Source organism: Fukomys damarensis, unplaced genomic scaffold (genome assembly GCF_012274545.1).
Source record: "Fukomys damarensis isolate Sample0158 unplaced genomic scaffold, DMR_v1.0_HiC HiC_scaffold_16, whole genome shotgun sequence".
In the NCBI taxonomy this organism is placed as follows: Eukaryota; Metazoa; Chordata; class Mammalia; order Rodentia; family Bathyergidae; genus Fukomys; species Fukomys damarensis.
The window spans coordinates 73,917,474-73,945,327 of NW_022900928.1; the positions used below are offsets into that span (position 1 = coordinate 73,917,474).

The window sequence follows — 27,854 nt, forward strand, 5'->3', positions numbered from 1 at the left end:
TTTTTTTCTGGCAGTCATGGAAAAACTTTAGGTGGTTCCACTTGGAGAAACAGGATGTGAAGTCGGTTTGAATGATGTCACAACAGTAACCCATCTTCACTTTCCTGTAATTATTTCAATTAGGTCTGTTCACTTGACTACACTAAATTTTAAAATATGTCATATTTTCCCAGATGGAGTAGATTCTCAGCCAGCAATGACTTGGAGGGCAATATTAATATTTTGATGTTGCTTTTGGCGGAAACTGCCCAGCAATTAAGAAAAATGCCCAGATTAACACATACCTCATTGTAAAATATTCACTTGATACACACAACGGCAAACTAGAAGTTAAAAATTGAACTGGCCTTACACTTAACGTCAGAATTCTGATTTTTGATGAAAAACAGCAGAAGTGAATTTGATAAGGGTGGCAGAGGATGTCACACTGCACCTAAACCCAAAGCAGGCCTTCAAGGTTGGGAAAGTTCAGGCAGTTGTTTTTTCTTAGAATACTTTCCATTCCCATTCTTCTCATAACAACAGCCAGAATCTAAACAAACAAAAACACTGAAAATTTCTTTCAGCATTTTTGATCCAACTAGCAACAGGAATTATTAAGAAAATACTGAGAGAGACTATTTCTACACTATGCTCACGAAGACAAACTCCAAAGATTCAGACAATGAAGTTTACAACCTACAGAATAACCTATTTATTTGAACCACTAGCATTATGATCACTAGCATTTTAAATTTCTTATTTCCTCTCACCCAAAGAGAAGAGTAAGAAAATAGGTTAGAATCATAGATGTTAACTTTTAAAATTGTACCTTTAGTGGCACGATTATTATTTAAATAGCAAATCACTGTTCAGAAAACCCCAAGTTCCATGTTCAAGTACTAAAGCAAACATTAGCTTTGTTTTTTCTTCTTATGGAAACAGCACGTGGTATCCAAAATCTAATGCTCTCTTCTCCTTCAGCTTCCTTACACAGTGTTAGTAGCTTAGGAATGGTGACTGAAAAAGTTTAGGATGTCAGAATATAAGCTCTGCTTTCTCCATAAATAATAAAACCATTGTCCTCTTTTGATAAAAGGATGCACTGAAGTAAATTAGATAACTTTGTTTTTACAACATACAAAAGGTGAGTCACATAAAAGCCCTAAATTTCCAGCTGAAAGGTGCAAAAATGTATTTCAGTCTTGTTCTCCAAATGTAGCACTTGGAGATGAAAAAACCCTCTAAAGTTACTTTATAGGTGATGGAAAATTTATCCATCACCAGAACAATAACAAAAATCTAAATTAATGCTTAATTTGAGCAACTAAACAAATTATCTATTTCATTAAAAACAATATGAATGTACTCCAAACAATATTAATAGACTAAATTTCCTAGTGCTAGAGAACATTTTTAACCAGTATAAATATAAAATATGCTAGTTATTCTATGCCCATCTCAAAAATTAAACTATACCAGCTAGTTATCTCTAAAATAAGAGAGAATTTTCATGGTTTGTCACTCCTTGTGGTGAAATACTAGTATTCCAAAATGTAAAAAGTTTACAAGCCACAAAGACAAAACACATTGGAAAAAACAAAAACTTCAGAAGAAATCAGAAGTCACAACACAGTTGCTTGTAGATATATTCTACATGGTCTTTACAATGCTTTGAAAAATCTCGAACTAGAGGTGTAGCTCAGTGGTAGAGTACTTCCCTAGGTCTGGGTTCTATACCCAGTGCCACAAAAAAAGTGAATTTGTTTTTATACATTTTACAAATGTATCTGGTGACTTCACCTATATTTACAAACATTTTAAAGAATCAAAACCCCCTAGAAACACTAGGGTCCCTTCTGCTTCACATGACAACAACAGGCACAAAACTGAACTGCTTGATTAACAAGGTACCTACCGCATGTTGCCACCTCTCATTCCCAACTTGCTGCAGTTTCCCTATCTGGCAGACCTCTCAGCATTTGTCATTTCAGACCCTCTCCAAAGAAACTGAATGTAAAACATCTGCTCTGCTCTGTGCCTCGTGGTTTTTCCATTTCATCTTGAGAACAACTTGTACCGCATTCTTTACTGATGCTCCATGTATGTTCAGTAATTTAAAAATAGAAATCACACTGACAAATACAACTAAGAATACTCTGGATCAAGGGGCTACCAGAGATACATACTATTTCTATCCATGGAACCTGCATGGTTTCTATAACATGAAAGCCAACCTTGGTACTTGGCACTTCGAGGCCCACAGAGGCTGTCATTTATAATTTGGTCTCTTACATTTACTAGATGATGAGGGTGTTCAAACTCCATATGTGTCCTGGTTAGTGAGTTGGTGTGTGCAGGGTACAGCCCTCCAGTTAAGCTCCCATTGACCATGCCATTGACTCCATTAGGGACCTTGTGATGGAGATGGGCACAGCCATTGCTGAGGCTGCTGTTGCCTAAGAAGCCTGTGTGAACACTTCCATTGATCTGGGTTGTTCCTGGGAGAGTAGCACATTCCACCATCTGTCCATTGATATCTGACCCTTGGTAGAGATACCTTGGTGGGTCATATTCTGTTAAAAGAAAAGAAAAATGCCAAAAAAAAAAAAGGAGTCAGATACTGAAAAGAACAATTTTCTTGCTTAGGAAATTTCAATACTGAAACCCCTGAGATACTACAAATAGACTAAAATAAAACATTCTAAAATATTCTCATAAAGCCTACTTATGAAATGTACTTTAATAAAGTCACTACTTTTTTCTTTACTGTGTGGAAGTAGGTAGGAACTGTGAATTAGCTATGATTCTGTTAATGGTAGGAAAAATTAACCAGAGAGAAATCACTCAAATGAGAAATAACAAATTATATGATCTAAAACTATCAAAGTATTGTCAACATTAACAAACAGTGCTTAAATACCTATATGTTTCAAAGCAGCATCAAAAGACTAATTTTAGGTAGGATATTTCAAATAACAAACAACATTTTAAAGAAAAGGATGAGGGCCAGGGATTTAGCTCAGCGGTTCAGTGGCCTGCCTTGCAAGTGCAAAGACCCGAGTTCAATCCCCGGTACCAAAAAAAAAAAAAAAAAAAAAAAGAAAAGGATGATGTTTATATACACTCACTGACTATTGACATAGCCTGTTAGCCATTATAGCCCATTTGGAGGTTTGGGGTACCAAAAGCAAAAGGCTACTCTATTTCTTTATGCTAAAAGCATTTAAACACATTCTCATTTCCATGGACACCATTTTACAATATTTAGAAAAATTAAAATATCATTTAGAACCATAGTATCTAAACTCTACAGAATTTGTTGTTGGGGTTTTGGTAAATTTTCAAAGGGCATTAGAGATTGCCAAAAATGGCCCTCCTCTCCATAGCTTCTCTTATTCCTGTGCATTCTCAAGCAGGTGTATAATAAGTACACCATTTATCTCCCCCGCTAACCCACAAACTTTGAGAGGACAGGGACCTGTTTTTTATCATTTGTCCATCATAATACCTGGCACATAGAAGACAAGTTAATGAGTTATCTTCTGGTGAAATAAAGTAACTTCAATGACTTATTCAACACACATATTAATGATCCAATACACACATTTTTTTTTTTTTTTTTTTTTTGGTACCGGGGATTGAACTTGGGTCCTTGAGCTTGCAAGGCAGACCACCGAACCGCTGAGCTAACTCCCGAGCCCACACACTCATATAATTAAAGGTAACAGCATTAAAACCATTTAGAAATCAGTCCAGTCAAATAATCACAGCCATTACAGCCTGACCTCACCATCTCTCTTCCTACCTCTGTTGAAAGGCACCATCCAATAAAAAGAGACTGTTTTTTGCTTGAGCTATTAACTAAATGGCAGCCATATGATGAACCGGCTAACAGCCACTAGAAGTACCTATTACTACAGATATCCTCTTGTTTTCTTTCTTTCCCTTATTCTGGGGCTGAAAAGGAGATTGAAAATATTTTTCCCACAAAATCTAAAATCCCTGTTTGATTTCAATATTGTATTTTATAATATCTGGGGGACTGGGAGAGATGAGTTATTAATGCCAAAATAGTGCCATCACCAACAGTGCAAGCACACATACTGTTAGACATTTTAGAGGGAGAGGATGCCACACCAGAGCAATTTGTGTATAATAGGTTCAGAGACAGGACTATGTAATCTCCACTTGTGTGACTCAATAAGAGTAATTTAGAAAAGTCTTCACTGCATTCCCTGGACTCCAGCCATTTCTACACCCTGCTGGCCAGATTTGTACCAGCATGAGGCTGTTCCTCCAGCAATTCCAGAGTACACATTTCCAGGGCTCGTCCTCTTTGGTGGTCCCACAAAGCCAGAGTTTCCTAAAACCAAGTCAGCTATTTACTTGGAGACTGACTTAGTTTTGGCTTTGGTGTTTATTACTGGGCAATTCAATTTGATGCTCCACTTACTTTGGCTGACAGCTAGCATGGTTTTATAGTCATCTCCTCTGAATGAAGAGTATCTAATGGGTTTTATACCATGACACTAATACATGGAAGTATTAAGAATCGATATTCATTCTGACAATAACCTTTCATACCATCTTTAGAAAAACAGACGGACATATTTATAAATGACTTACTCTGTATGGCATTCTGTTGGCGACTCTTCCACAGGCACATTGCAATGAAAACCATAAGAATGAGGACCATGACACCAAGCACACAGCCAACAATGAGATACAACATGTCACTGCTTCTGGCAGGACTAGTTGCAGGCCCAGCTCCATTTCCAGAAGAATTTGGAGGGGTACTCAAGATTTTGATGGGATACTCAGAAGCTCCAGGGACACGTTTCACTAGTTGAAATATAAAAGAAAACATGATGTCAGAGTGAATACAGTCTATGAAACGGTTTATTCTCTGAAGGAGGTCTAGTGAAGAATTCAAGCCAGTCTGTTTACACTCCCTGCTGAGATGATCTGACCACCAGTGAGTCACAAAGAAGGCTCCAGCTTAAAAATCTAATGTGCCAAAGTTTTAGTCCACAACTTTTAGAGACATTATGACTATAGAAACATACATATTTGTTCTAACCTAAACTGCTACATATCTATTTAATTATACTTATAGAATATTCCCAGACCCTTAAAAGTATTTCAACTTATGGATGGAACAAAAACTCCTTTCCATCTGGGGTACTTTGCATTACGACTTAGAATTACATATTTCATACTTTTACCATGTTTTAAAAATAATCACTTAAGAAAATATGGCTTTGAACTATTAGAGTGATGAGATGTAATTTTAACATTAAGCATTCCCTAAACAAAGACTTCTGGAGTCCACGTAAATGTGGTACTTTTACCTAAGTCACTGGAATTCTACGCAGTAGTTATAACAAAAACAGGTGAGACATGAACCCATTCTCTCCATTCAAAACTGCATGTTCTCAATGCTCTAAATGTCACAGAAAAGCAATAGAGTACAGTGGTTGGCAGAACGGTCTCTGAAACTAGATCATCCAGATTTTTATCTTATTTCCACTATTTCTCACTAGCTGTATGACTTATCTTCGGGAGCCCGTTTCTGCATTTGGAAAATGAGGATAATAAGAGATCTATCATAAGGTATAAAGAAGAGTGCTATGGCTTGATGTAACCTCCAAAACTCATGCTGAAAATCAGTTGCCACTGCGACATTATTAAGAAGTAGGACCTAGGGCTGGGGATTTAGCTCTGATTCCACCGCCTGCCTTGCAAGCGCAAGAACCCAAGTTCGATCCCCGGTACCTTTTAAAAGAAGTAGGACCTAAGAGTAGGACCTCTGGGAGGTTGAGGCAGGAGGAGAGCAAATTCCACTTCAGCCTGGGCAACTAATCAAGACCTTGTCAATGATTTTAGACAAGTGTGCTAGCCAACATACATAGTTCTACTGGGATAGCCTACAGACGTGTACCTAGAAAATGGTCTGAAGTAAAGATTTCCTTAGGAAAGCATATCAATGGTCCAAAGGAGTAATCCAAAGTTTGAAACTATAGTACTGCCCAGGGAGAAAGCATAAATTCCTCACTCTTCTCCTACCTTTAGTCTCACAGATCATCACATTGCTAAAGTCGCTCTCTCCTCCTTCATTGAAGCACTGCATTTTAATGTCATATGAGGTTTCTGGCTGCAAGTGGCCAATCATGTGCCATTGCTTTGACCCTAGAGAGAGAGAAAAAAAAAAGATAAGCTTTGCCCATCATGCAACCGAAGCAATAATGCCAATATAATTTTTCAATATTTTCAGAATGAGATTGGAATAATAACATCCACCATGTAGTAGTTTGTGTGATTAAAAACATACTTCATGTAAATATTTTAACAGTGTACCACAGATAAGTAGCACTTACACTAAGTGGTATGAGTAAAAGTAAAAACATGAATTAAAACTGTATCTCTATTGTCAGTAATATTTATTTTATTAAAAATAATTAATGGTCTTTCATAAAAAATGTTAATTTCATGCATAAGTAAAAAGAAATCTCAAGTTCTTTGGCTCATTTTTCAGCCTTGTAAGCCAACTCACTATGTACACCCACCAAAAAGCAATACCATAAATGAATCAGCAAATAGCACATTAGCAATAGCAAGTGAGCACTTATAAGTAACCTTCATGAAACTCTCAGTTTCATCACCTCAGATACAACATAGGCTGACAGACAAATAAATGCCTTAATGAACAGCTGAAAACCAACCAAAAGCAAACTCTCTTACAGGAAACCCTAAGTTGTTGCTCCCAATGCTATTTTTCTTTTGAGTCAGGGTCTCCAAATTATATAAGGATCTCTAATAGAATGATTCTCTTACCCACAGCATGTAGCCAACACTTCATTTAGAAACACTTCCTAAACTGAATACTCTGGGATAAATCACTCTCTGTTTTCACTTCCATAGCTCTGTGACAAATTTTCATAAATAGGGACACTTTTGCCAGATTTAATGAAGTCTTTGAGCCCTCTTTATCCCCCCTAGAAAACAACTTGTCAAACTCTACTGTTTCTTAGAATTTCAAGTATACCACCAACTGATTTAAGAATTAAAGGGAGAGAGGGAAAAACAAAACAAAACCACACATGCAAGTCCAATCTACATGGCTGACAGACCAGTACAGTATCACAGGCTCCTTTCTAATTCAACACAGACAAAAACATTTCAGTCTGGAAGCACGACCCTCTTTCTGTATCACCCATACAAAATCCCTCTCTCACATACTCTCACATTTTATGAGAGAAAAAAAAATCTGCTTGTTTTAGGATTAAGGGTCCTCTGAAAGGTTCAAGAAATAAGGAACTCTATGCTTCATTTATAAATGTAAAGAGAACCCTCCTAAATTATTTTTACTCAAACACTGGTTGAAGCTGGAAAGGACCTATTTCTAAAATCCAAAAGCTTTCCCAAAGACTTCTATTTTTACTCTAGCCTTAGGTCTTTCCTGACCAGGCCTTATATTCACCAACTGTAAACATTCTCTAGAATAACTGCTACCCTCAGCCTGAAGTCTTCCTTTCATAGCATTAAGGAGAATGCAATTGAACCAAGCTTCTGATATGTTACTAGGATAATAGTTTTTACATATAGTCAGGTTCATATTCCATTGTTATGGTAATTCTTCCAATAGCTAAAATTATAAGAACTGTCAGCGAAGAGAAGGAATTTTTATTTGTTTGCTTGTTTTGTTTTGTTTTTTGAGACAGGGTCTCACTATGTAGTTGAGACTGACCTGGAACTCACTATGTAGCTCAGACTGCTCTCAAACTCACAGTGATCCTCCTGCCTCAGCCTCCTGAGTGCTGGGATTACAGGTGTGCACCACTACACCCAGCTAATCAAGTGCCTTCTCAGGTTTAAAACCAATCTATCAGTACATGTCCTTCCCTAATCAGGCAATTCATTTCCAAAAGGGTGTTTTTAGAAAAGGAAAAGATTTAACACAGAGAGAAACAAAAGCAGGGACTTAAATACCAGAATAATCTCTGATACTCCAGAACCTGACTCAATTTCATAAGATAAAAATATTCAACACAGAGGCTGGGGATTTAGCTCAGTGGTGTCGTTGCCTGCCTTGCAAGCTTAAGGACCCAAGTTCGATCCCCGGTAACCCCCCCCAAATATTCGACATGAAAGTACTAATATGCTGGACACAGAGTTTAAATGTGGAATTTAATTCACAAAATTGAATACATTAAATAATATAATTACTGTTTTACTGTATTCTAAGTTAATTGTTTCAATTTTTAAAGCTTAAATTTTGGGTCAATATATAAAAGTAATCAGAAGCTCTTAAAGTAAAATATAAGTGCAAAAGATGAATATTTTTCTTCCTGGATTTGGGAGAATATATCAATTGTTCAAACTTCCACAAAAAGAATTTCAAATGAACAAACTTGAAAATAAGGAATAAGCAAATTACACAGCACAGTGAAACCCACTTAAACATCTAACATCTCAGTAAATTAGGTTTATAAACAAATTCTCCATGAGCCAAAACACAAAACTCACATTTGCAGTCACTACTACTAGACACAAAGTTTTTGTCAAACTGATTTCCAAGTCCCACGCTCAATATTCAGGTCATAGAAGTCTGTAAAAATTCAAAGCTTTGCCTATAATTTGGAAACTGTTTACGAGTTTCCTGGAAAACTGAACTAGGAAGGCGGGAGGGACATATATTCATTTTATTTATATTTGCCTTATTTAGAACCACCTTATAAACACATATTTAACTATTGTAAAAATTTCTAAAAATAAGCCAGGAACAGGAACACAAGCCTGGAATCCCAGCAATTGAGAGGCTGAGGCAGGAAGATTATGAGTTCAAGGCTACACTGTGATACCCTGTCTTTAAAAAATTAAAAATTAAAATTAAAAAACTAAAAATTTTTAATAATAAAAACTTAACATCTTCAATCTCCTAAATAAGCTAAACTAAAATTAGGACAGAACCAAAGTGCAGAACGATAATAAACAATTACCTTTTCATTTATTTTTTAAGTAGCCTTTTTTGAAATAAAATATACATGCTGAAAAGTTACCCAGAACAAACTAGTAATACCGAGCTCAAGAAAGAGGAAGTTACTGGCACCCCAATGTGCTCCCCATGTAGCTTTCAGCCACTCCTCTCCCTCAATATAGCCACTACTTTGACCTCAAAGAGCACAGAAAGCTTTGCCACTGAAAATTACAGCAGAAGAGAGACAATCATTCCTTCCTTCAAAAAGGTGTATGTATCATTTCATTTTTTACTCTGTGTTAGTCTATAGTGATGTAGGTCTCATGTTTATAAGAACTCTCCCTCCAAAGCTTCTTTGTAAGGATGCCAGCTTGCAAGTGGGACTTACCTTCTACAACATCTCTCTTGTAATCACTATCATTGTCACTATCTGTTGGTCGGTAGTAGATATAAAATCCTTGAATGGGAGTGTTATTGTTACTTGATGGAATATACTAAAAAAAAAGGCAAAGATTCATCAAAGACAAAATTGTAACTTACAAATCCATTAAGATTTTGTTACCTGTGTGGTAATACTTGTCTAGCTTCATTTTGTAAGCATACTTAATGGCCATTTTTAACTTCATTCAAAGGTATTTAAATATAATTAGAACACAGCTAAGTACAGGTCTGCTAAATAAAAATATTTCACTAGGTTCAAAAGTATGAAAGTATACTTGGTTCAAAATGAATAAATCACAAAATGACATTTAAGTTAATGACGCTTTAATGAGAGAAAAGGAAACAATAAATTTTTAACCTTGTCCTTCTTAGAATATGTACTTTTAGACAAGTAATAATGCCCTTCTGCTTCTCCCCAATTAAAAGTTCAACAATTCTGTTGATTACAAAAAACATGAGAATATAATATTGTTGACATGACCAAGCAGGAAATGCTCTCATTAAAGAAGATGTTTACATACCGTCCACTTTAGCATGATCTGAGTGTCGCTAACAGCCTCTGTATAGGCAATGTGAGGTCCAGTTATGGGACGGCTGGAAAAACGTTTGGGGAATCCAGCCACCTGGTAAGGACGAGAAGCTGAACTTCGAAAACTCTCCCCATAATGGTTGATAGCAATGACCCTGAATTTGTATATTGAACCTTTAGGAGTAAAACAAAAACAAAAATCCTATAACTACAAAAAGCTATAATAAAACATCTGAAGGTAGAATATTCAAAATATGACAATAATATTTGTGTCTATCTACTATAATGGTAACACATTTTAATGCCTGTATGATAAATAGATTTCAACCTATTTGCCAAATTCAGTCAACAGAGACTGGCCTTATATTTGAGATCCCAAGACATTACTAGGAGTCACAAGAATGAATACTATGAAATAATAGTGATACTTATAGGGAGAGCAGGTAGAGGATTAAGAAAGACAGACATTTACTCTTTACCATCCCATCTGAAGTTATATCCATCATAGACAGTATCAATTGAAGTACTAGTTTCCCTTTGAAAGCAAAACTAAAGTGAAGTTTAATATGGTGAATACAGTATAAGTGTAAGTGACAACATATGCCCCTCTGGTTTCAAACAAAATAGGGTAAGAGGGAACAGACTTTAACCACAACACAGGGAATTTATTTGGATTAAATATTAAGAATACTAAAAAATGCTAAGGTTTCTAAATTTTTAAAGACTGGAATCTAAAGAATACAATAAAATCTTAATGCAAATGTCCTAATCATTCAAAAATAACCATTGGCCTTCTGAACACAGTGGTAGTCTATAAAATTTTACCTACATTTAAAACTGCCGTCTCTCCCACTAGACTGATGGATTCCTGTGCTTCGCACATTACTTGGTTAGACAAATATGGGCATTTGCATTTAAAATTCCAGAAACAAACATGGTTTTGAATCCAAATAAATAAAAGTAAAAGTTTATTTATGGTTTTTATCTTTTGGAACTTAATCTCTCCTCTATAGCTTCACGATTATTTTTTTTTTCTGAAAAGGTGACCCTCTGCTGAAAAAAAACTTATAGAACAAGCTAGTGTTAACTGTTGTATCATTTCCATAAGACAAAGCACTGAGTATAACTGTACCCAGGTTCAGCATCAGACACTTTTAGTAAATAATATATAATTTTCCTCTGAAAATATTCTATCATAGCAAAACACACATACACACACAAATGTGCATCATAGCATCATTTATAATTGTAAATTAGTAGAAACAATCTAAAATCCAAAGGAAAAACAATGTTTAAAGGATGGGAGTGTAGTTCAGTGGTAAAGTGCTTGCCTGGCACATGCAAGGGTTCAATTCCAATAGCCCTCCCTCAAATGGTTTTGTAAAGTATGATGTACTAATAGGATAGATATTAACTTAAAAACTGAGATTTTAAAGCATTTTATAATATTGGAGAATGCTTACGATATAATAAGGAGTAAAAGAGACATAAAATATATATGATATAATCCCAGGGTATCTTAAAAAATGGCTAGAGAGGTATGAAACAAAATATAAACACCAAATATCTCTTGATGGATAATTTCAGGTGACTTATTCTCTTTTTATTTCCCTGAGATTTTGTTTTGTTTTGTTTTGCTTTTTAGTACTGGGGATTGAACCCAGGGCCTTCACACTGAGCTTTTTCATTTTTTATTTCAAGATAGGGATGCACTGAGTCGCTAAGTTGCACAGGCTAGACTTGAATTTGTGATCTTCCTGGCCAAGCCATCCAGAGTTCTGGGATTATAGGCATACACCACTATATTTGACTATATTTTCCTTATTTTCAAATTTCTTTTTACTATAAGGATTCATTACTTTGACAATAATGATACATTAAAAATGCACATCTGAAGTTAGCAGTGATGGTTAGAAAAAGTAAACGTTTGAATATTACAACCTGGTTCTAAATTGCGAACTTCCACAGAAAGTTTGGAAGGAGGAATATCTTCAGCTGCCACCAGCCAATCACCAGTCCTCATTCGTTTATATTCAACCTTGAAGGCTGTGATAGGAGAGCCACCATTTGCCCGGGGAATCCATGTGACATAGACTGAGGTCTCTGATGCAGTGGAGATAGTAGGCCGATCTGGAGCCTCCGGAACTGAAAATGGAAACACTCACTTCACAGGAACCCACAGTGACAAGAATAACCCAGAGACAAGAATAACTTAAACTAAAAGAGATAAACCCCAAACTTCATGTTATTAAAGGTTTCTCAGTAAACTTTCTGCCAGAATTAATGTTATGGCTGCCTTCATCTATTAAAAGTTAATGGGAATGAAATGGTGAAAAAAATAAAAGGAAGGGAAAGTAAATGATCAATGACTTGATAATTAGCTGTGAGACAGTTAATGAGTATGAAAATTTGGACAGCTATCTTGGAATCATGAGTAAAATATTGTGTAAGTAATCATTATTTGATATTGCAAGTTTGCTGTAGTTATAGTTTAAGACAGATTCTCACAATTATGCTTTACCTTATCTAAATGTTTTTCTTTATCCAACCAAACCACATAAAACATATTCAGCCTACCCAGCCTCCTGGTTACTATGTCAACTATTATATAATATCCTATTTTAGTATACCTCAAGGGTACATAAATTGTTACTTCAAAATATAGATTGCAAGTGGCAAACGGACAAAATTTGATTAAATCAAGACTGCTCATAATGGGATAAGAGAATGTTGCTCAGGATAAAAGCAGGAAGACAGAATGTGTAATTAAAGGCAAGTGCTCTCAGAAAGATGATCCACATATGTATGCAGAAAGGGAAGGGGGTCAAGGAGCTGAAGTCTTGCAGCTTTCAGTTAGCATGGCCAAAGGGAGAAATGCCCTAATCCACAAGCTAGACAGACTAGCAGCTGGAGACATCAGGAGTGAGTTCATCAGCCATTTAAATCATGTGCTTAGCTCCTCTCACTAACCTGGTGGTTACTATTAAAAAAAAAAAAAAAAAAAAAAAAAAAAGGTTAAGATGTGTCATGTACATGTACCAACTCCCTATGATGAAGGTAGTCATTATGTACCTCAAACATGTACTGATAAAAGCATTAAAAATGTAAAAACTGCCTTCCCACTTGGTTCCTATGTGGGAAGATGCTGATAGGAAAAACTTGGCCCATATGACACTCAGAGAGCGAGCTGGTAAATTGCCATTCTGGCTTGCATAGTCACCTGTGAGCTCTGTAAACATGGGGAGGGAGGTTAAGTGATCACAGATCTTCTGGGGTGCTGATAATAGAGTTTCTAAAAGGAGCACCAACTCTGGGCCACAGTGATGTGGCTTTGGTAAGCCATTAAGAAGGTCCTTTTTCTTGAGGGGCAGGCAGCTGCACCACTGAGCTACATCCCTGACCCAAGGAGGTCCTTTTTCTATCTAGCTGGGTCATGTACCTCAAGTTATACATTCTGTTTCAACACCTCTTCAACCCTTATTATAAATACATTAGAAAGAAGGCAATCACATTGAATGTAGTATTTTATGGGGAAAGCTGTGGCACTTCAAGAACAAATTGATTAAGGGACAGTAAAAGGACTATTCAAAGCAAGCAACTTTGAGTGATACTTACTGCATTCCTTTCAATTAGAAAGCCATGGAAACAGAATGAGTAGAATGTTAGTGAATCTCTTTTTAAATACTAAAAAACCAAGCAACACCTTTACATTGATTCATATGAGGCTCAAATTCTTTAAATACCACAGATTAAATAAGAGAAGAAAGTTACTGGAGAAAACAGATAACATCTTAGGTGTCTTAAAGAAACAGCATGTGACCCATAAAGGGTGTAAAAGAAAGACTTGGAGTTAGAAAACGTGGATTTGAGCAGCAGTTCCACCATGTCTGGATGAGCTCAGGTATGCTGCAAAATTCCTGAAGCCTGAGTTCCAAATCTGTACAATGGATATGCTATTTTACTTTTTCAGGAAGATCAAATAAATCACTTCTTAGGGCTATCTCTTGGATTAACTCCAAATTCATAATTTTTAAAACCGAATTCATTTCCTTCACCTAAAGTTTCACTAAACCAGTCACACTAAATAAAGCCTCCACTCTCTAAACAAAATAGAACATGTCATTTGTCCATCCCTTGCTCAAGGAATTGTCTTTGCCTAGAACCTCGTTTCCTGTTTCTTCATCTCACTATCATTTTTGTCCTTTGCATCTTAGCTCAGGGTACCAAGGAACCTCTCTCACCACAATTCAATCTCCTTTGTATCAAGTGGACATCTTGGGTATTTCTCTTATGATCCCATAACACCATCAGTATAATCTCAAACAGAATGAATCAAAATCACTGCTACTGGTTTATTTGTTTATATTACCTACTCTGCAGTCATGGAGTTAGATATTTCACCTACTCGTTAGTATGGGCTTAGACGTCTCTTCCATTCACGATACTATAAACTCTCTGAAAGCAAGGATTATTTTATCTCTACTCTTCAAGCATTTAGTAAGTGTCCTCCACAAGCTGTACTAAAGAAATAGAAAAGGTTTTGCTTTTCAGATGTTACCTTTATTCGCATAAAGCTGATTCTCATATAAAGTATCTGCTTAACATGACTGAAAGGTGCCTCTGAGATGAAAGTACTCAGGTAAGCAAGGCTCACAACATTCAAGAGGGGAATTCAAAGAATTATCACCTGCTTTTGCTGAAACCAATACATGGAAAACTATGGGAGAGAAGTCTGGAAACTCTGAAAGCCCACCTGAGAAATGTTAAGTCTTCCCTACATATCCTGACATATTAGCACAACCATAAAAAGCCCATGAGAAGGGCCAGGGATGTGGCTCAGTGGCACTGCACCTGCCTGGCAAGTACAAGGTCCTGAGTTCAATCCCTGGCACCGAAAAAATAAAAAATCCCAGTAGAGGGCTGGTGGGTTGCTCTATAGTAGATAGTGCCTAGCATGCACATGACTCTGGGTTCAATCCCCAGTGCCACACATGCACCTATATGCACAAACCCACCAAAAGCATTTGGCTAAAACAGTAAATGTGAAATTTAAATATTAAGAAGTCTTTTGAAAATTTTACTGCTCAGACATTCAAAATCCCCAAGATAACAAGATATAGCATATACAAGTGACTATGAAATGTAACTTAGCAATATAATTTATCAGTGGCATCACCATACATTTTGATGTGTACACACACACAACATCTAGACTTTCTTCATTCAAAATGTAAAGTTAGTTTTCTTGTCAAACAGGAAACAGAAAAATCCTTTTTGTGAGTTATAAAAACTTTTGAATGTAAGTCTATTAGGTTAAATAAAATTGTGATGGAGTTGCCAAACTTTAAATCTGGGACATTAAAAATGGTTGAAATAGAACTTAAAGGAGCTATGTGATAGGATATAATCTACCTTTCTATCTATGCATCCCCCAAAGGTCAATCATAATTGTAAATAAATAAAAAGAATAAAATGAAGACTCTTCTTTACCTCCACTATGTCTGGAGGAATCTGTAAGCACCACTCCAAAATTGTGGTTTGTAGCCTCTGAAACAACAGGGTGCTTAGGGATGCCCAGGGGAGGAGAGGATGCCTGGGTGTTTTTTGATGATGCTGTTTTCTCTACAAAAGTAAAAAAATAAAATAAAATAAATCAATGCAACTTAAGATTACTTATGTAAAGTTTTTTTTAAAAAGTACTATGAAACTTAACTGATATATAAATATAGGTAGAGATATAGCCACCCCATTAAATAAAATACCCATATTATAAATTCTTAGTTAATCTTAAGAACCAAAACAATTACTCTGTCTTTTTCTAGCATCTTTAAGAGAAAGCTGATATGTTCTTTCTTCATCATGTTAACTTTAACATTGGGAAAAGAAGTGAAAAATTCAAATGAAAAGTTTTTCAAACTATTAGCCCTTTTTTCGTATGTATTTCTTAGCAAAACAACTGTCTAAACAATTCATTATGTAAAAGCTTCTGCTAGGTTTTTTTCATAGAAAAAGGTCACGATAAGTTTTAACATTTCATAGCCAAAAAGTAAAATGGGGTGTTTTTTTGTTTTGTTTTGTCTCTGTTTTTGGTACCAGAGCTTGAACTTGGGACCTTGTGCTTGTGAGGCAAGCAGGGTGTTTTTTTTTTTAAGAATATTTTTTGGGGTACTGAGATTGAACTCAGGACCTTGCATCTGCAAGGCAGGTGGTGGCACCACTTGAGGTAAATCCCCAGCAAAATTGGATGTTTTTTAAAAATTGAAATACATTCTTATTATTTATAGGTCACTCTAAAAATAATTATAGACTGATGGTGAAAATTAACTGAAGTTACATTTAAAATAGAAAGTACTCATTATATGCTGACCAGAATTAGTAATTAGATGAAAGGGTCTTTTACAGAGGTCAATAGAGAACTTCTCACTTCTCAGACCTTCTTGGACAGTGGCAAATGGAAATACTCTTCCCCCCAGTTCCCATCTCCATCCACTGGCAGCCTTTCAGGCTGGGTCATGACAGCATCTTCAGTTTAATTTCCCTCAAGTGCTGCCCCACTGGAAGAAGAGCCATCCCTTGAGCTCTTTCTGAGCACTGTCTTTTGAAATCTCTCACAGTACTTGTCATATTCTGTTGTCTCTGCCTGGACCCTTGCCCTCTTCCAGTCCCCTCATACCCCTCAGCCAGAATCATCCTGTTAGACCACAGGGCACATTGTATCACTCTCTGTTAATAGGCCAGCTCCGCCCAGCTCACAGAGAGGCAAAGCCAAAGTCCTTGCAAAGTCCACAAGACTTTACACAATTTGATGACCTCGTCATCTACTTGAGCTCCTTTCCACTTTAGCTGCCGACTCACTTTGCTCCCATCACTAAGGTGACACTGGTTCTAGGGACACACCAAGCATACCCCCACCTTAGGACCTTGGCATTTGCTATACTCTCTGTTGGGAGTGTTCTATCTATATGCCTCCCTCCCTCCCTTTTATGGCTTGTCTAGATATTATCCCTAAGGCCTCACACAGCCATGGGAAGGAGTGTGATTTTTCAGAGGTGGCTGAATCTAGAGTGTGTGTGGCGCTGGGATCAAGAGTATGTGGTTACTGAATCAGTTCACTGATTAGTTTGGCATAGTTTTGGCTAGGACTAAGGGTGTGAGTGTTATACCTACCTTAGGGCCAATAGCCAACATAAAATATAAGGGAAAGAAAGAGGGTTAACAATGTACTCTCACCTGCCTGCTTGCTGTGGACTATTTCTCCTCTACAATGCCCCTCTGTCATGCCACCCTGCCTTGGAGGCAGCCGACTATGAATTGAAACCTCTACAAACTTTGAGCCAAAATAAACCCTTCCTCCTCTAACTTTGAATGTTTGGTATTTTCATCTTAGCAATGAGGAAAAGTAACTAAGACACTCTCCTCCTGCAAGCCTACTGCCAACTGATCACTGTGGAATACCTGGCCACTTGTTTAAACTATGACAACTCTTAGCCCACGTTTCCCATATCCATCCCCTAATTTATTTATCTTCCTAACACCACCTTCTAATATACTAATAAGTTAGGTATAAACTTCTCCCAACTAAAAAAATGAACTTCATGGAGGCAAAGAGTTTTGTCTACTTTGTGTACTACCAGATACATGAAGGCATTTAGTAAACACCAACTGAACTGAATCAACTTCTGTTTTGCAGTTGGTATCTAAGGATGGATATTACATTCCTTATGGAAGTACAAGCTCTACTGGGATGGTTCTGATCTTGACCATCTCTGTTTTCCCTGCATTACTTATTCTAATGCTGCATATCATAACTCTCAAGAATACCTGTGGAATATTGAATGGAATACTACAACTACTCAAATGTGGCCCAAGAAAAGATGCTATAATAAACTTACTGCGAGCATTTATATCTAAGAATCTCTACTATCCAAAAGGATTCTTACTAATCACTTGGCATCAAGACAGCCAGCTTCTTTCTTTCTCCAATGGAAGGTTATACTCACCTTTGCTGGTTCGGAAGGTAAGCATGGCAGGCTGTCCTTCACCTGCGGCACTTCTTGCCACCATCAAAACCTCATAAAGACTGGATGGCTCCAGTTCTGTTAACTGTAGCTCGTTTTCACTGCCAGGAACTCGAACAGTATGCCAGCTCCCCACTACACCAGCACCATCATCCAGCTGCTCAAGAGAAACCCCAGAACAATGAGAGAAGGAGGGCAGGAAACCTTTGCCCAAATCTAATAAAAGCTGGAATTCATTTGATTCTAGAGGGCTTTGGGGGATGATGTATCATTGCAAGCAAAGGAGACACATATTATTCACATTAAGAAACATAATTCCTCAGCAACCACTCAGGAAATCTCACTGTCAAGAGATTCCTGAACTTCCCAAAGTCTGTTTCCTTCATTGTAATAAGGACATTACCCTGCTTCTCACTGGGCTAATGGAAGAATTAAAAAAGTATATAGTATTGGTGTTACAAAGCACACATATGATAAACCGAGAGAGATGCTATATTAAATATGTTTGTATGTATATGAACTATATAATTATGGATGAAAGATTTCCAGCATTCTTGCTTCATGGGTTCATTCTTGCTTAGTGTGTGTTAGAAGAAATATAAAGACATCCAATCAGCTGTTGCCTGATTAATGAAACCAAGAAACAATAGTGCAGAAAGGTTTTAGGGTAGACAAAAATTTACTTTCCTTCATCTACAATCATTAGCTTATGAACAGAGTGTAAACTTCCCAGTATCATGATATTGGTTTTTCCAGTCACTGAAAATATTAGTCAATAATTAAATAATATATATCAAAATGTCTTAAACAAAGAAAGTGATTTTAAATATGAGTACATCTCCTCCCATTTCATTCATTTACAAGTCTCATTAAACAAAGGAGCTTTTTTATTCTACCGTAATACAAGCCCACGGAGGAAAAATATTATATGAAGAATCAACAAAAAGCGGCCTACGGTTTACTAAAATAAATGACCAAATAATGTAAGACTCTAATATAATTAAGAGGACTGCCTAAAATGTAAATAACTCTCAGAAATTTTGCCAGAAGATTTTGTTCAAAGTTGTTTCTAAAAATAAACCGCTTTATTTGCTGAATAAATTGTATCCTACAATCTTAGCAAGGGATGGAATTACAGTTTTAAAATGGTTTATAGAGCTTGACACCAAAAGGATAAAACAAAAAGTTTGATTAAAAAATATGAAATGGTTACTAGGTTTTCAGAATCCCAATTTGGGGAAAATTGTCTATAATTCATTTTCATTACTTTCATAAGATTGATCAATCCATCATTAACAGATCTGACAAACTCATAATTCTAGAATGCTCTCATTCTGTTTCCTACTCTTCCACAAATGTGAAAGACAATAAGCACATATTATACAAGTAGGGTGATGGTGTGAGGAGAGAAAGATGATAAATAGGAAGGCATTACCTTTCGATATTTCACAAAATAGGCGTTGATGGGCAATCCACCGTCCTTGCCTGCTCTCCATACCAGATGGTACGTGTCTACCGTGTGGGTCTGTGGGGGGCTCAGGATGATGGGGGCATCAGGGACATTGGTGCTACTGGCATTTTTTTCTGATGGTGACTCCACTGCACCGGGATGCCCCTTCAGTGGAAATGAGCTCAACAAGCCAGATTCTGAACTATCTCTGTGGTCTCTTTCATCACTCTGAATAGCATCAGAAGGTGTGATTGTTTCTGCTTTTGTATTTGTTTCAAAAGGAACTGCAGGAAGACAGACCACAGACAGAGAGAGGGAAGAGATAGTTTGAAAAAAGTTCATTATTTCATTGTCTTCTACCCAGGTGGTAATGTAACTGCCCAAACTGTATTATTAGTACATTTGAGCCCTTAAAATTAAAACATGGCAACATCTAAACTCTAGTCTCTTGCTCATGGCAGAACAAATGAATTGCTTGAAAATAATTTTATGATATGATAGTTGAGTAGCTTAAAGAATTTTATTTTTCCTTTGCTTTATCCTAGCAGCCCTCTTTACTAACAATTTGCTGGAGCAAGCTCAGAAGATCTAAGTTGATAAATAAAGCAGAGATGGTAAATAAAACACAATGGGCGGCTGGGCCCGGAGGCTGGGACTTCACTCCTCGCATCGCGGGAGGAGCAGCCCAGTTCCATCAGTTGCAGCGCCACCGCGCCTGGGCCTGAGCGACGATGAGCGGCAGAGTCGGGGACCCGAGTCCCAAACAGAAAGAGGCACTGGCCAAGTTTCAGGGGAATGTCCAGGGTGTGTTGCCTACCCTGCCGAATCCAGATGACCGTTTTCTCCTGCGCTGGCTCCGAGCAAGAAGTTTTGACCTGCAGAAGTCAGAGACCATGCTACGGAAGCATGTGGCGTTCCAAAAGCAAAAGGACATTGATAACATCATTAGCTGGCAGCCTCGAGAGGTGATCCAGCAGTATTTATCGGGGGGCATGTGCGGCTCTGACCTGGAGGGCAGCCCGGTCTGGTACGATATCATTGGGCCTCTGGATGCCAAGGGTCTGCTGTTCTCAGCCACCAAGCAGGACCTGCTCAGGACCAATATGCGGGACTGCGACCTGCTTCTGCAAGAGTGTGCCCATCAGACCACAAAGTTGAGGAAGAAAATAGAGACCATCACCATGATTTATGACTGTGAAGGCCTTGGCCTTAAGCATCTCTGGAAGCCTGCAATAGAAGCCTATGGAGAGTTTCTCTGCACGTTTGAGGAAAATTATCCTGAAACAATGAAGCATCTTTTTGTTGTTAAAGCTCCCAAGCTGTTTCCTGTGGCCTATAACCTCATCAAACCCTTCCTGAGGACACTTGCAAGAAGATCATGGTCCTGGGAGCAAACTGGAAGGAGGTTTTACTGAAGCATGTCAGCCCTGACCAGTTGCCTATGGAATACGGAGGTACCATGACTGACCTGGATGGAAACCCCAAGTGTAAATCTAAGATCAACTATGGGGGCGACACCCCCAAGAAGTATTACGTGCGAGACCAGGTGAAGCAGCAGTATGAACACAGCGTGCAGATTGCCCAGGGCTCCTCCCACCAAGTGGAGTATGAAATTCTCTTCCCCAGCTGCATCCTCAGGTGGCAGTTTATGTCAGAGGGAGCAGATGTCGGTTTTGGGATTTTCCTGAAGACCAAGATGGGGGAGCAGCAGCGGGCAGGGGAGATGATGGAGGTGCTGCCCAACCAGAGGTACAATTCCCATCTGGTCCCTGAGGATGGGACCCTTACATGCAGCGATCCTGGCATCTATGTCCTGCGGTTTGACAACACCTACAGCTTCATTCATGCCAAGAAGGTCAGTTTCACTGTGGAGGTCTTGCTTCCAGACAAAGCCTCAGAAGAGAAGATGAATCAGCTGGGGGCAGAGACCTCAAAATAATGCCTCCTCCTCTAGGCCTGGCCGCCAGTATTGTTTTTCTTGTAGCAGTCATTTTTCTACAACCCTGCAGCCCAAAGAAACTGCGCTGGAGGGTAGATTTCTGGCTGGATCTGGGAACTTTTTGCATCAGAATTAGGAAGAGGCCAGTAGCTGGAGTGGGTCTCCTAGCTTCTCAAATTACCAGGGAGTCCTCAAGGGCTGGTATGTGATAGAATCTGTCCTGAAGACCCTGTCAACTTTCCCTTTCCAGTGACAGCCGAGACAGGGAGTAGAGTGGCAATGGGCAGCGGCAGGGAAGAAATAAGAAAAACGGGGAGAGAGTGGGAACTTCAGGAAAGCCAGCTGCAGAGGAGAAACTTGCTCCCTAATGAACGTGGAAGTTCAGATGGTAATAAGAGGAAGCAAGATTGCTAGAATTACAGTGGGGACTAGAAGCTCTTCCAAACTTTTTTTTATTATTGAGGCTGAGGTATCTTTTGGCTTTCACCAAGTTTCAGGAGTGACCCAATTCAGCACAGATCTTCCCATTGGAAGGTAGACAGGCAGCCTCTCTCACAACCTTGAGAACTTCAGCAACTTCTGGGCTGCCTTTAATTATTAATGATTGTCAATGAGTCAGGGCTTCCTGGTACTCTGGTAGACAGCCACTGTTCTCCAATACAAACAAACGAACAATAACAAAAAAAAAAAAAAAAAAAAAAAAAAAAACAATGGGCAATGCATTCCCCTTGGAACAAAGTAATAGGGATAGTAAGAGAATGGTCAAGAATTAGGGTCTTGCACTTTGGGAGGCTGAGGCAGAAGAATCACAAGTTGGAGTTCCATCTAGACAACTTAACAAGATCCTATCTCAAAAGCGCTGGGGATACAGCTTGGTACAAAGGACCTAGCAGCACCCCTACCAAAAATCATTAGGATCTTACACATTGTGTAATTAGTCTCAAAGATACTTCCCAGAATTCACCCTCTCACATGGTCCTCTCCTACACTGAGTCCAGGAATGCAGGCAGCTTCAAGAAAGCCCAGCACCTCTACTTTTAATGTGGATTCTTGAGACCTAGCCACCACACAGATGTATGTCCTCGCCAGTCATGTGTAAGGGAACACGAAGACAGAGAATCCAGCCCACAAAAGTGCCACACGGCTAAAGCTGCATCAGCTGTTCTAGCTCCAGGTGCCCTCTGACTACGAGATATGACTGAAAATTTTTTTTATTTTTTAAAAACTATATTAGAGTAAAAGGCTTACTGCCATTAATCTCCCTCAAAATACTATTCTTCACTTCAAACACATTTATCATTCTTGCCATTTCCTAAAGCAATTCTGGAAGTCTTCTTTTATGTCTTTAGTTATACTACCTCAATGTCCTGAATCAATTCAAAACCTTTACCTTTCGTGGTTATTTTGACTCTGGGGAAGAGCCAGAAGTCATATGGTGCCAAATCTGGTGGATAAAGTGGATGAGGACACACTGTAACGTTCTTACAAGCCTGTCTTTCTTTTGAATGTCACATAACAATAGCATTCACTGTATTTTTTATTGCCCCTTATAAAGACACTTGTACAACTACATTACGGACCAGAACTGCATGCTACATCTAGTTAACCCCCAGACACACAGGAAGTAATAAAAGGATGTGGCTTGAAGTCACTCATCCTTTGGGTAGTCAGTTATGCCACAACAGGGATCCCATAGACATGTACCCTATAAACCAATCCTCTCTCAAGGAAGAGGAAGAAATCAGCTAACAACAGATAAAGGTAAGGTATACACCTCACAGATACAAGACTTATTTCTAAGTCCTATATCTTAATAGAATTAAAGTTTGAGTTAAGAAATTACCAATCTAAAGACAGATAAAACAAGTAGACAGCTTTAATACTTATGAAAAACAGTATACAGAGGAAGATAAAAATAATTTATGCACACTGAAAATATAAATAGGTTTGTATATCCAATAAAATTTACCAAGCACATTTCATAGGCTAAGCGTTGTGCCAGATATTCAATAAATATAATCTCATTTAATTCTCAAAACAGCATTCTTAGGCAGAGAGTAATACTTCCTCCCACTTTACAGATGAAGAAATAGGGCTCTGAGAGACTAACTGACAACAGCTGTCAGATGAATGCTAGTAGTGCTGCTATGAAGAAAGCGAGAGGAATTTATGAAAACAAATCTTGTGCCACTATAATAAAACTAAAGGATTGACAGCTTGGTTTCTCTAATGTGCTAGGAATATTAGCCACAAAAAGATCAATTATTGTGCAGGAAGGGAAAAGAGGAAATAATGTGACAGTTACAAGGAAGTCAGATTCCTGGTAAAAGGTGGGTGTTTTTAGAACTACTACCTTTTATCAGCCAACCAATATAAAACAACATAACAGCATAAAGTCAGTTCCCTGTGAGCTTAAAAGAGAGAAACAGTGACCCAGTAGCATCTTCCACTAAAGACAACAATCTAGTGAGAAAATAATGTGGAAGAAAACTAATTAAGTTCACTGAGACTATTTGAAAATATTGCTCCTGGAACGGCTGTGTTTACTTAGTGATGCAGAAGTGGATGTTCACGGTTGATCTGGTGCCTGCCTGCTAATGCAGAAAAACAGACTCTTGAAATTGTAGCTAATTACCTGTGGTTTGGGATAGCTGTATCTTTAGCAGTTTTGTGAGTGCTCTAGGCAGCTGACCACTAGGAAGTGGCATTTGGCTGCAGAAGAGTTTCCACACCAAATGCCACTCTTTACACAGAGGCACAGTAATTGTTATGCCACAGCCTGTCCACTGACAGAGTATCAAAAATCCCATTTCTGTTGCAGGTGCAATGCAGTCTTTCCACAACTTTTATCAAAAAGGGGGTCCAACAATTAACCTCTGCACTCACAATTGGGGCACTCACAAGATAATAAATGCAATTTTAAAGGCTTTAGAATTTAAAAGTACAGATGCTCTTTTATGTACAGTGAAGTCACATCCCAATAAATTCATCATAAATTAAAAATATTGTTAGCCGGAAAGTGCATTTAATCCTCCTAACCTACTGGACATGACAGAGTATGTATTGTTTATGGTTACAATGGAATGGCTGACTGGGAGATAGGATATCACAAGAGTATATACCTAGTATATATACTAGTCCAGGAAAAGGACAAAATTCAAAGCATGGTTTCAATTGAATGTGTCATTTCCACATCATCAATAGGTTAAAAAAAATTGTAGTTGGAATCATCTTAAATTGGGAATCATCTCTACTTTCAAATGTTTTCACATATATTCTCAATTTATTTTCAAAACAGTTCTGTGAAACAGGTAGAATAGACATCCAGCATTTTTAAGGTAGATTTTTTTTTTTAATTAGAAGAGATCAATAAAACTATGGCAACAAAAATGAAATGAGTGACTCTGAGCTGAAACTAAATACAGAGTAGTGTATAACCACATCTGTCCAAGATGTGTCCACCATGAGGACTCACACTAGCAACACACACTACACTGTTTAGGGAACTTAGGCCAGCTCCCATAATAGTTCTGAACAGTTACAACTCACTCCAAAAATATTTGTATATCCAAGACTTCAAAAACCCAAGGCCTCTCGGAAAAAAATGGAAGGAGGGAATCACCTCTGTCTTTGATCTCGTTTCCTTTTGCCTTCACACAAAGAAACTGAATATCAGTATGCTAGAATTTAATACGGCTCAGATTCCTATGCAAAGAAGTAGGTTATGTATATGTGTACTCAGCGGCCTGTCCTCTGACTTAAGGGTGCCCACACACTGCCATGTTGGTTCACACTGTGAAGGACTGGCCTGCACAAAGACCTGAGTGGAACCAGACCATGACACAATTAAAGCAGGGAATTCTGAAGCCCTCAACCTGTTATCCAGAAGAATGAATGTGGACTCCAGGATCAGAATAAGCACTGACATGGAACCCATGGGCTCTTTGACCTATGGGACTGAGGATCTAGGCAGAGAGGAGCCACAAAAAACCCTCTAAGCCACAGGGCAGGGAGCTCAAGTTGCCCACCACTAAAGGCAATGCTGGATATTCTGCCTCTCACATGACAAATACAGCTACAATCTCTACCTGACTGAGTAGTTGCTAGGAAACATCACTCTAAATGCCCACTGATGGAAGGTTTGAATTTTAATCAAGTCAGATTTGAGTTAATTTTAAATAATTATGATGGATATTCTATATGGAAGTACTTCAAAAATCATATAGCTTTTAAGTCATCATCATGAAAAATTAGTAGAACATAAACAAGTAATAGTATACATCTCACTGGAGAAATAACTTTGGGTAAAATAGAGGAATATTTACAGCAAGTCCCTGACTTACAAACAAGTTCTGTTACAGGAGCATATTTGTAAGTTGGATTCATGTGTAATCCGACAAAGTGAGTTTTATATAGTACACTTGTGAAATTTATACAGTACACCTAGGAAAGTTCACAACTTGAATATTCATAAGTCAGGGACTTACTATACATACAGGTTTTGGGTTTTTTTGTTGTGTTTGTTTGTTTGTTTGTGTTTGTTTGTTCACAACTTGAATATTCATAAGTCAGGGACTTACTATACATACAGGTTTTGGGTTTTTTTGTTGTGTTTGTTTGTTTGTTTGTTTGTTTGTTTGTTTGTTTGTTTGTTTGAGACAGGGTCTCACTATGTAGTTGAGACTGATCTGGAACTCACTATGTAGCCCAGGCTGGTCTCGAACTCACAGCAATCCTCCTGCCTCAGCCTCCCGAGTGCTGGGATTACAGGTGTGTGCCACCATGCCCGGCTACATACAGGTATTATTTGATAAGAACACAAGTCTACAATCCCAATGAAGGCTAACCCTTTAGACTTAGAATACCGTACTTATCAATGGCTGATTTTTAAAATGCCCCCAGTATAATTTTCAGTAGTTTAGAAAGCCAGAGTATTACTCCCAAAGACAGGATATATTTTAAGCATATTCCTGAAGAAGAGCTTTCTATTTGAGAAGTTTAACATACTTGTACAGATCAGAAATGGAAACCAAGGTTCATCTGATTCACATACAGCAAAATATACCAAAATTCAGTTTTATATTTCACTGACTTGGGACAAAATATACGTATTTAGAGATTACTGCACTCATTAAAATAACACAATTCAAACCATCTTTTCCACTACTACCAAAGGACATTACTCAATTAAAACAAAAAAGGCGACTCACCAACTGTGAGAAACGCTTCTGACTGTGTGGTGCCATGATCATTTGTTGCTTCACAGATGTATCTCCCGGCACGTTCCTGAGTGACAGCCTGGATGGAGAGGGAGCTTGAGCCAGCTCGGGACACGATGAAGTAGACAGGCTCCGGGTCAAGGCCTCCAGGTCTTACCAAGTGTGACTTTCGGGATTTGGACTTAAGGACTTGAGATGGATGACTGGTTATCAACCCAAGGTTGCCATACCAGCGGATGACTGGGACTGGCACTCCAGTGGCATTGCAGGACAGCGTAACAAAGTCTCCATCTGCCACCTTTGCACTTGCTGGCGCTGTGATTATAACTGGCTTGAATCCGTTGCCTATTAAAAAGGAATTCACATACCAAAATTTAAGAATGTAACATTATCTACACTGCAAAATAATTTCATTTGATTGCAGAAGTAGTATATGAGAGAAATGATTAGAACAAAGATAACTCTTCCTTAGTTATCTTCTCAATTTTCACCAAGTAAAACTGTCAATAAAGCAGAATTGTATGTAGCTGTAGGCTCCTACACATTCCCTACATAGAGTTCCTGTACTACCAGGAGAAACAAATCTCTCAAGAGCCTTGTACTAGTTAGATATATTTAACTATTGCAAATATAGAATGGGTTTCAGGCCTTAACATGAAAAAGATGTAAAGAAGTATAAAACTAGATCAGTAATCTTCAGTTCTTTGGGAATCTGATTATAAAAGGTCTGGGAGGAAAAAAAATTCCTGTTTTAAATAAAAGTTGAACTTTTTTCTTACTATTGACATAAAGACTTTTGTTTCTAAATTAAAGTCTCACTAAGTCTTTTCTTTTGGTTCTGATATTCTCTGGAGGTATTTTTAATTGATCCCACAATGAGAATACTGATTAACTCAAAAGACAGTTTCTCCATCATGTCTCTGTATTTCTCAAAATGTACTTCCCACATTTGATAAAATCAACTAACACATGATCTCAGATTTCTGAACTTTTACTAGTATAAGTATACTAGTCACAATCTGTATTTCCAAAACTATTAATGAAGATGAACATTTTTTCATATGTTTATGTGCCATTCATATTTTCTCTACTCTGTGAAGTTTTGTGTCAATTTTTCTATGGGGACTTCTTTTTGATAAATGGTTCAGAGTTCTTTGTATATAGTATATAACTATTCTCTTGCTTAGTTACATAGGTCACTAGTGTCTTCTAATTTATTGGTTTTCTTTTCACTTCTTGATAGTGTCTTTTAACAATGAGGATACTGGGCTCGAGATTTAGCTCAGTGGCACCATGTCC

At 37.8% G+C, this 27,854-nt stretch overlaps 2 protein-coding genes across 3 annotated transcripts in view; one reads left to right on the forward strand and one right to left on the reverse strand.

The window, feature by feature from the left end:
• The window catches only part of Cdon (cell adhesion associated, oncogene regulated), an 86,264-nt gene that overhangs the window by 19,272 nt on the left and 39,138 nt on the right, over window positions 1–27,854 (reverse strand). For both annotated transcript variants that reach the window (XM_010628657.3, XM_010628658.3), the window contains exons 8-17: window positions 26,547–26,900; window positions 19,383–19,681; window positions 17,930–18,104; window positions 15,420–15,551; window positions 11,871–12,074; window positions 9,922–10,103; window positions 9,348–9,453; window positions 6,049–6,171; window positions 4,609–4,824; window positions 2,275–2,555 (exon numbers count right to left, since the gene is read on the reverse strand). In XM_010628657.3, the coding sequence (XP_010626959.1) occupies window positions 2,275–2,555; window positions 4,609–4,824; window positions 6,049–6,171; window positions 9,348–9,453; window positions 9,922–10,103; window positions 11,871–12,074; window positions 15,420–15,551; window positions 17,930–18,104; window positions 19,383–19,681; window positions 26,547–26,900 (2,072 nt within the window). The remainder of the gene's footprint in view (window positions 1–2,274; window positions 2,556–4,608; window positions 4,825–6,048; window positions 6,172–9,347; window positions 9,454–9,921; window positions 10,104–11,870; window positions 12,075–15,419; window positions 15,552–17,929; window positions 18,105–19,382; window positions 19,682–26,546; window positions 26,901–27,854) is intronic.
• Window positions 19,951–21,336, forward strand: LOC104865233 (SEC14-like protein 2). Its single transcript, XM_033764422.1, is given in 2 exon segments — window positions 19,951–20,750; window positions 20,753–21,336. Coding segments are annotated over 2 exon segments (1,206 nt in total). The 5' UTR covers window positions 19,951–20,128.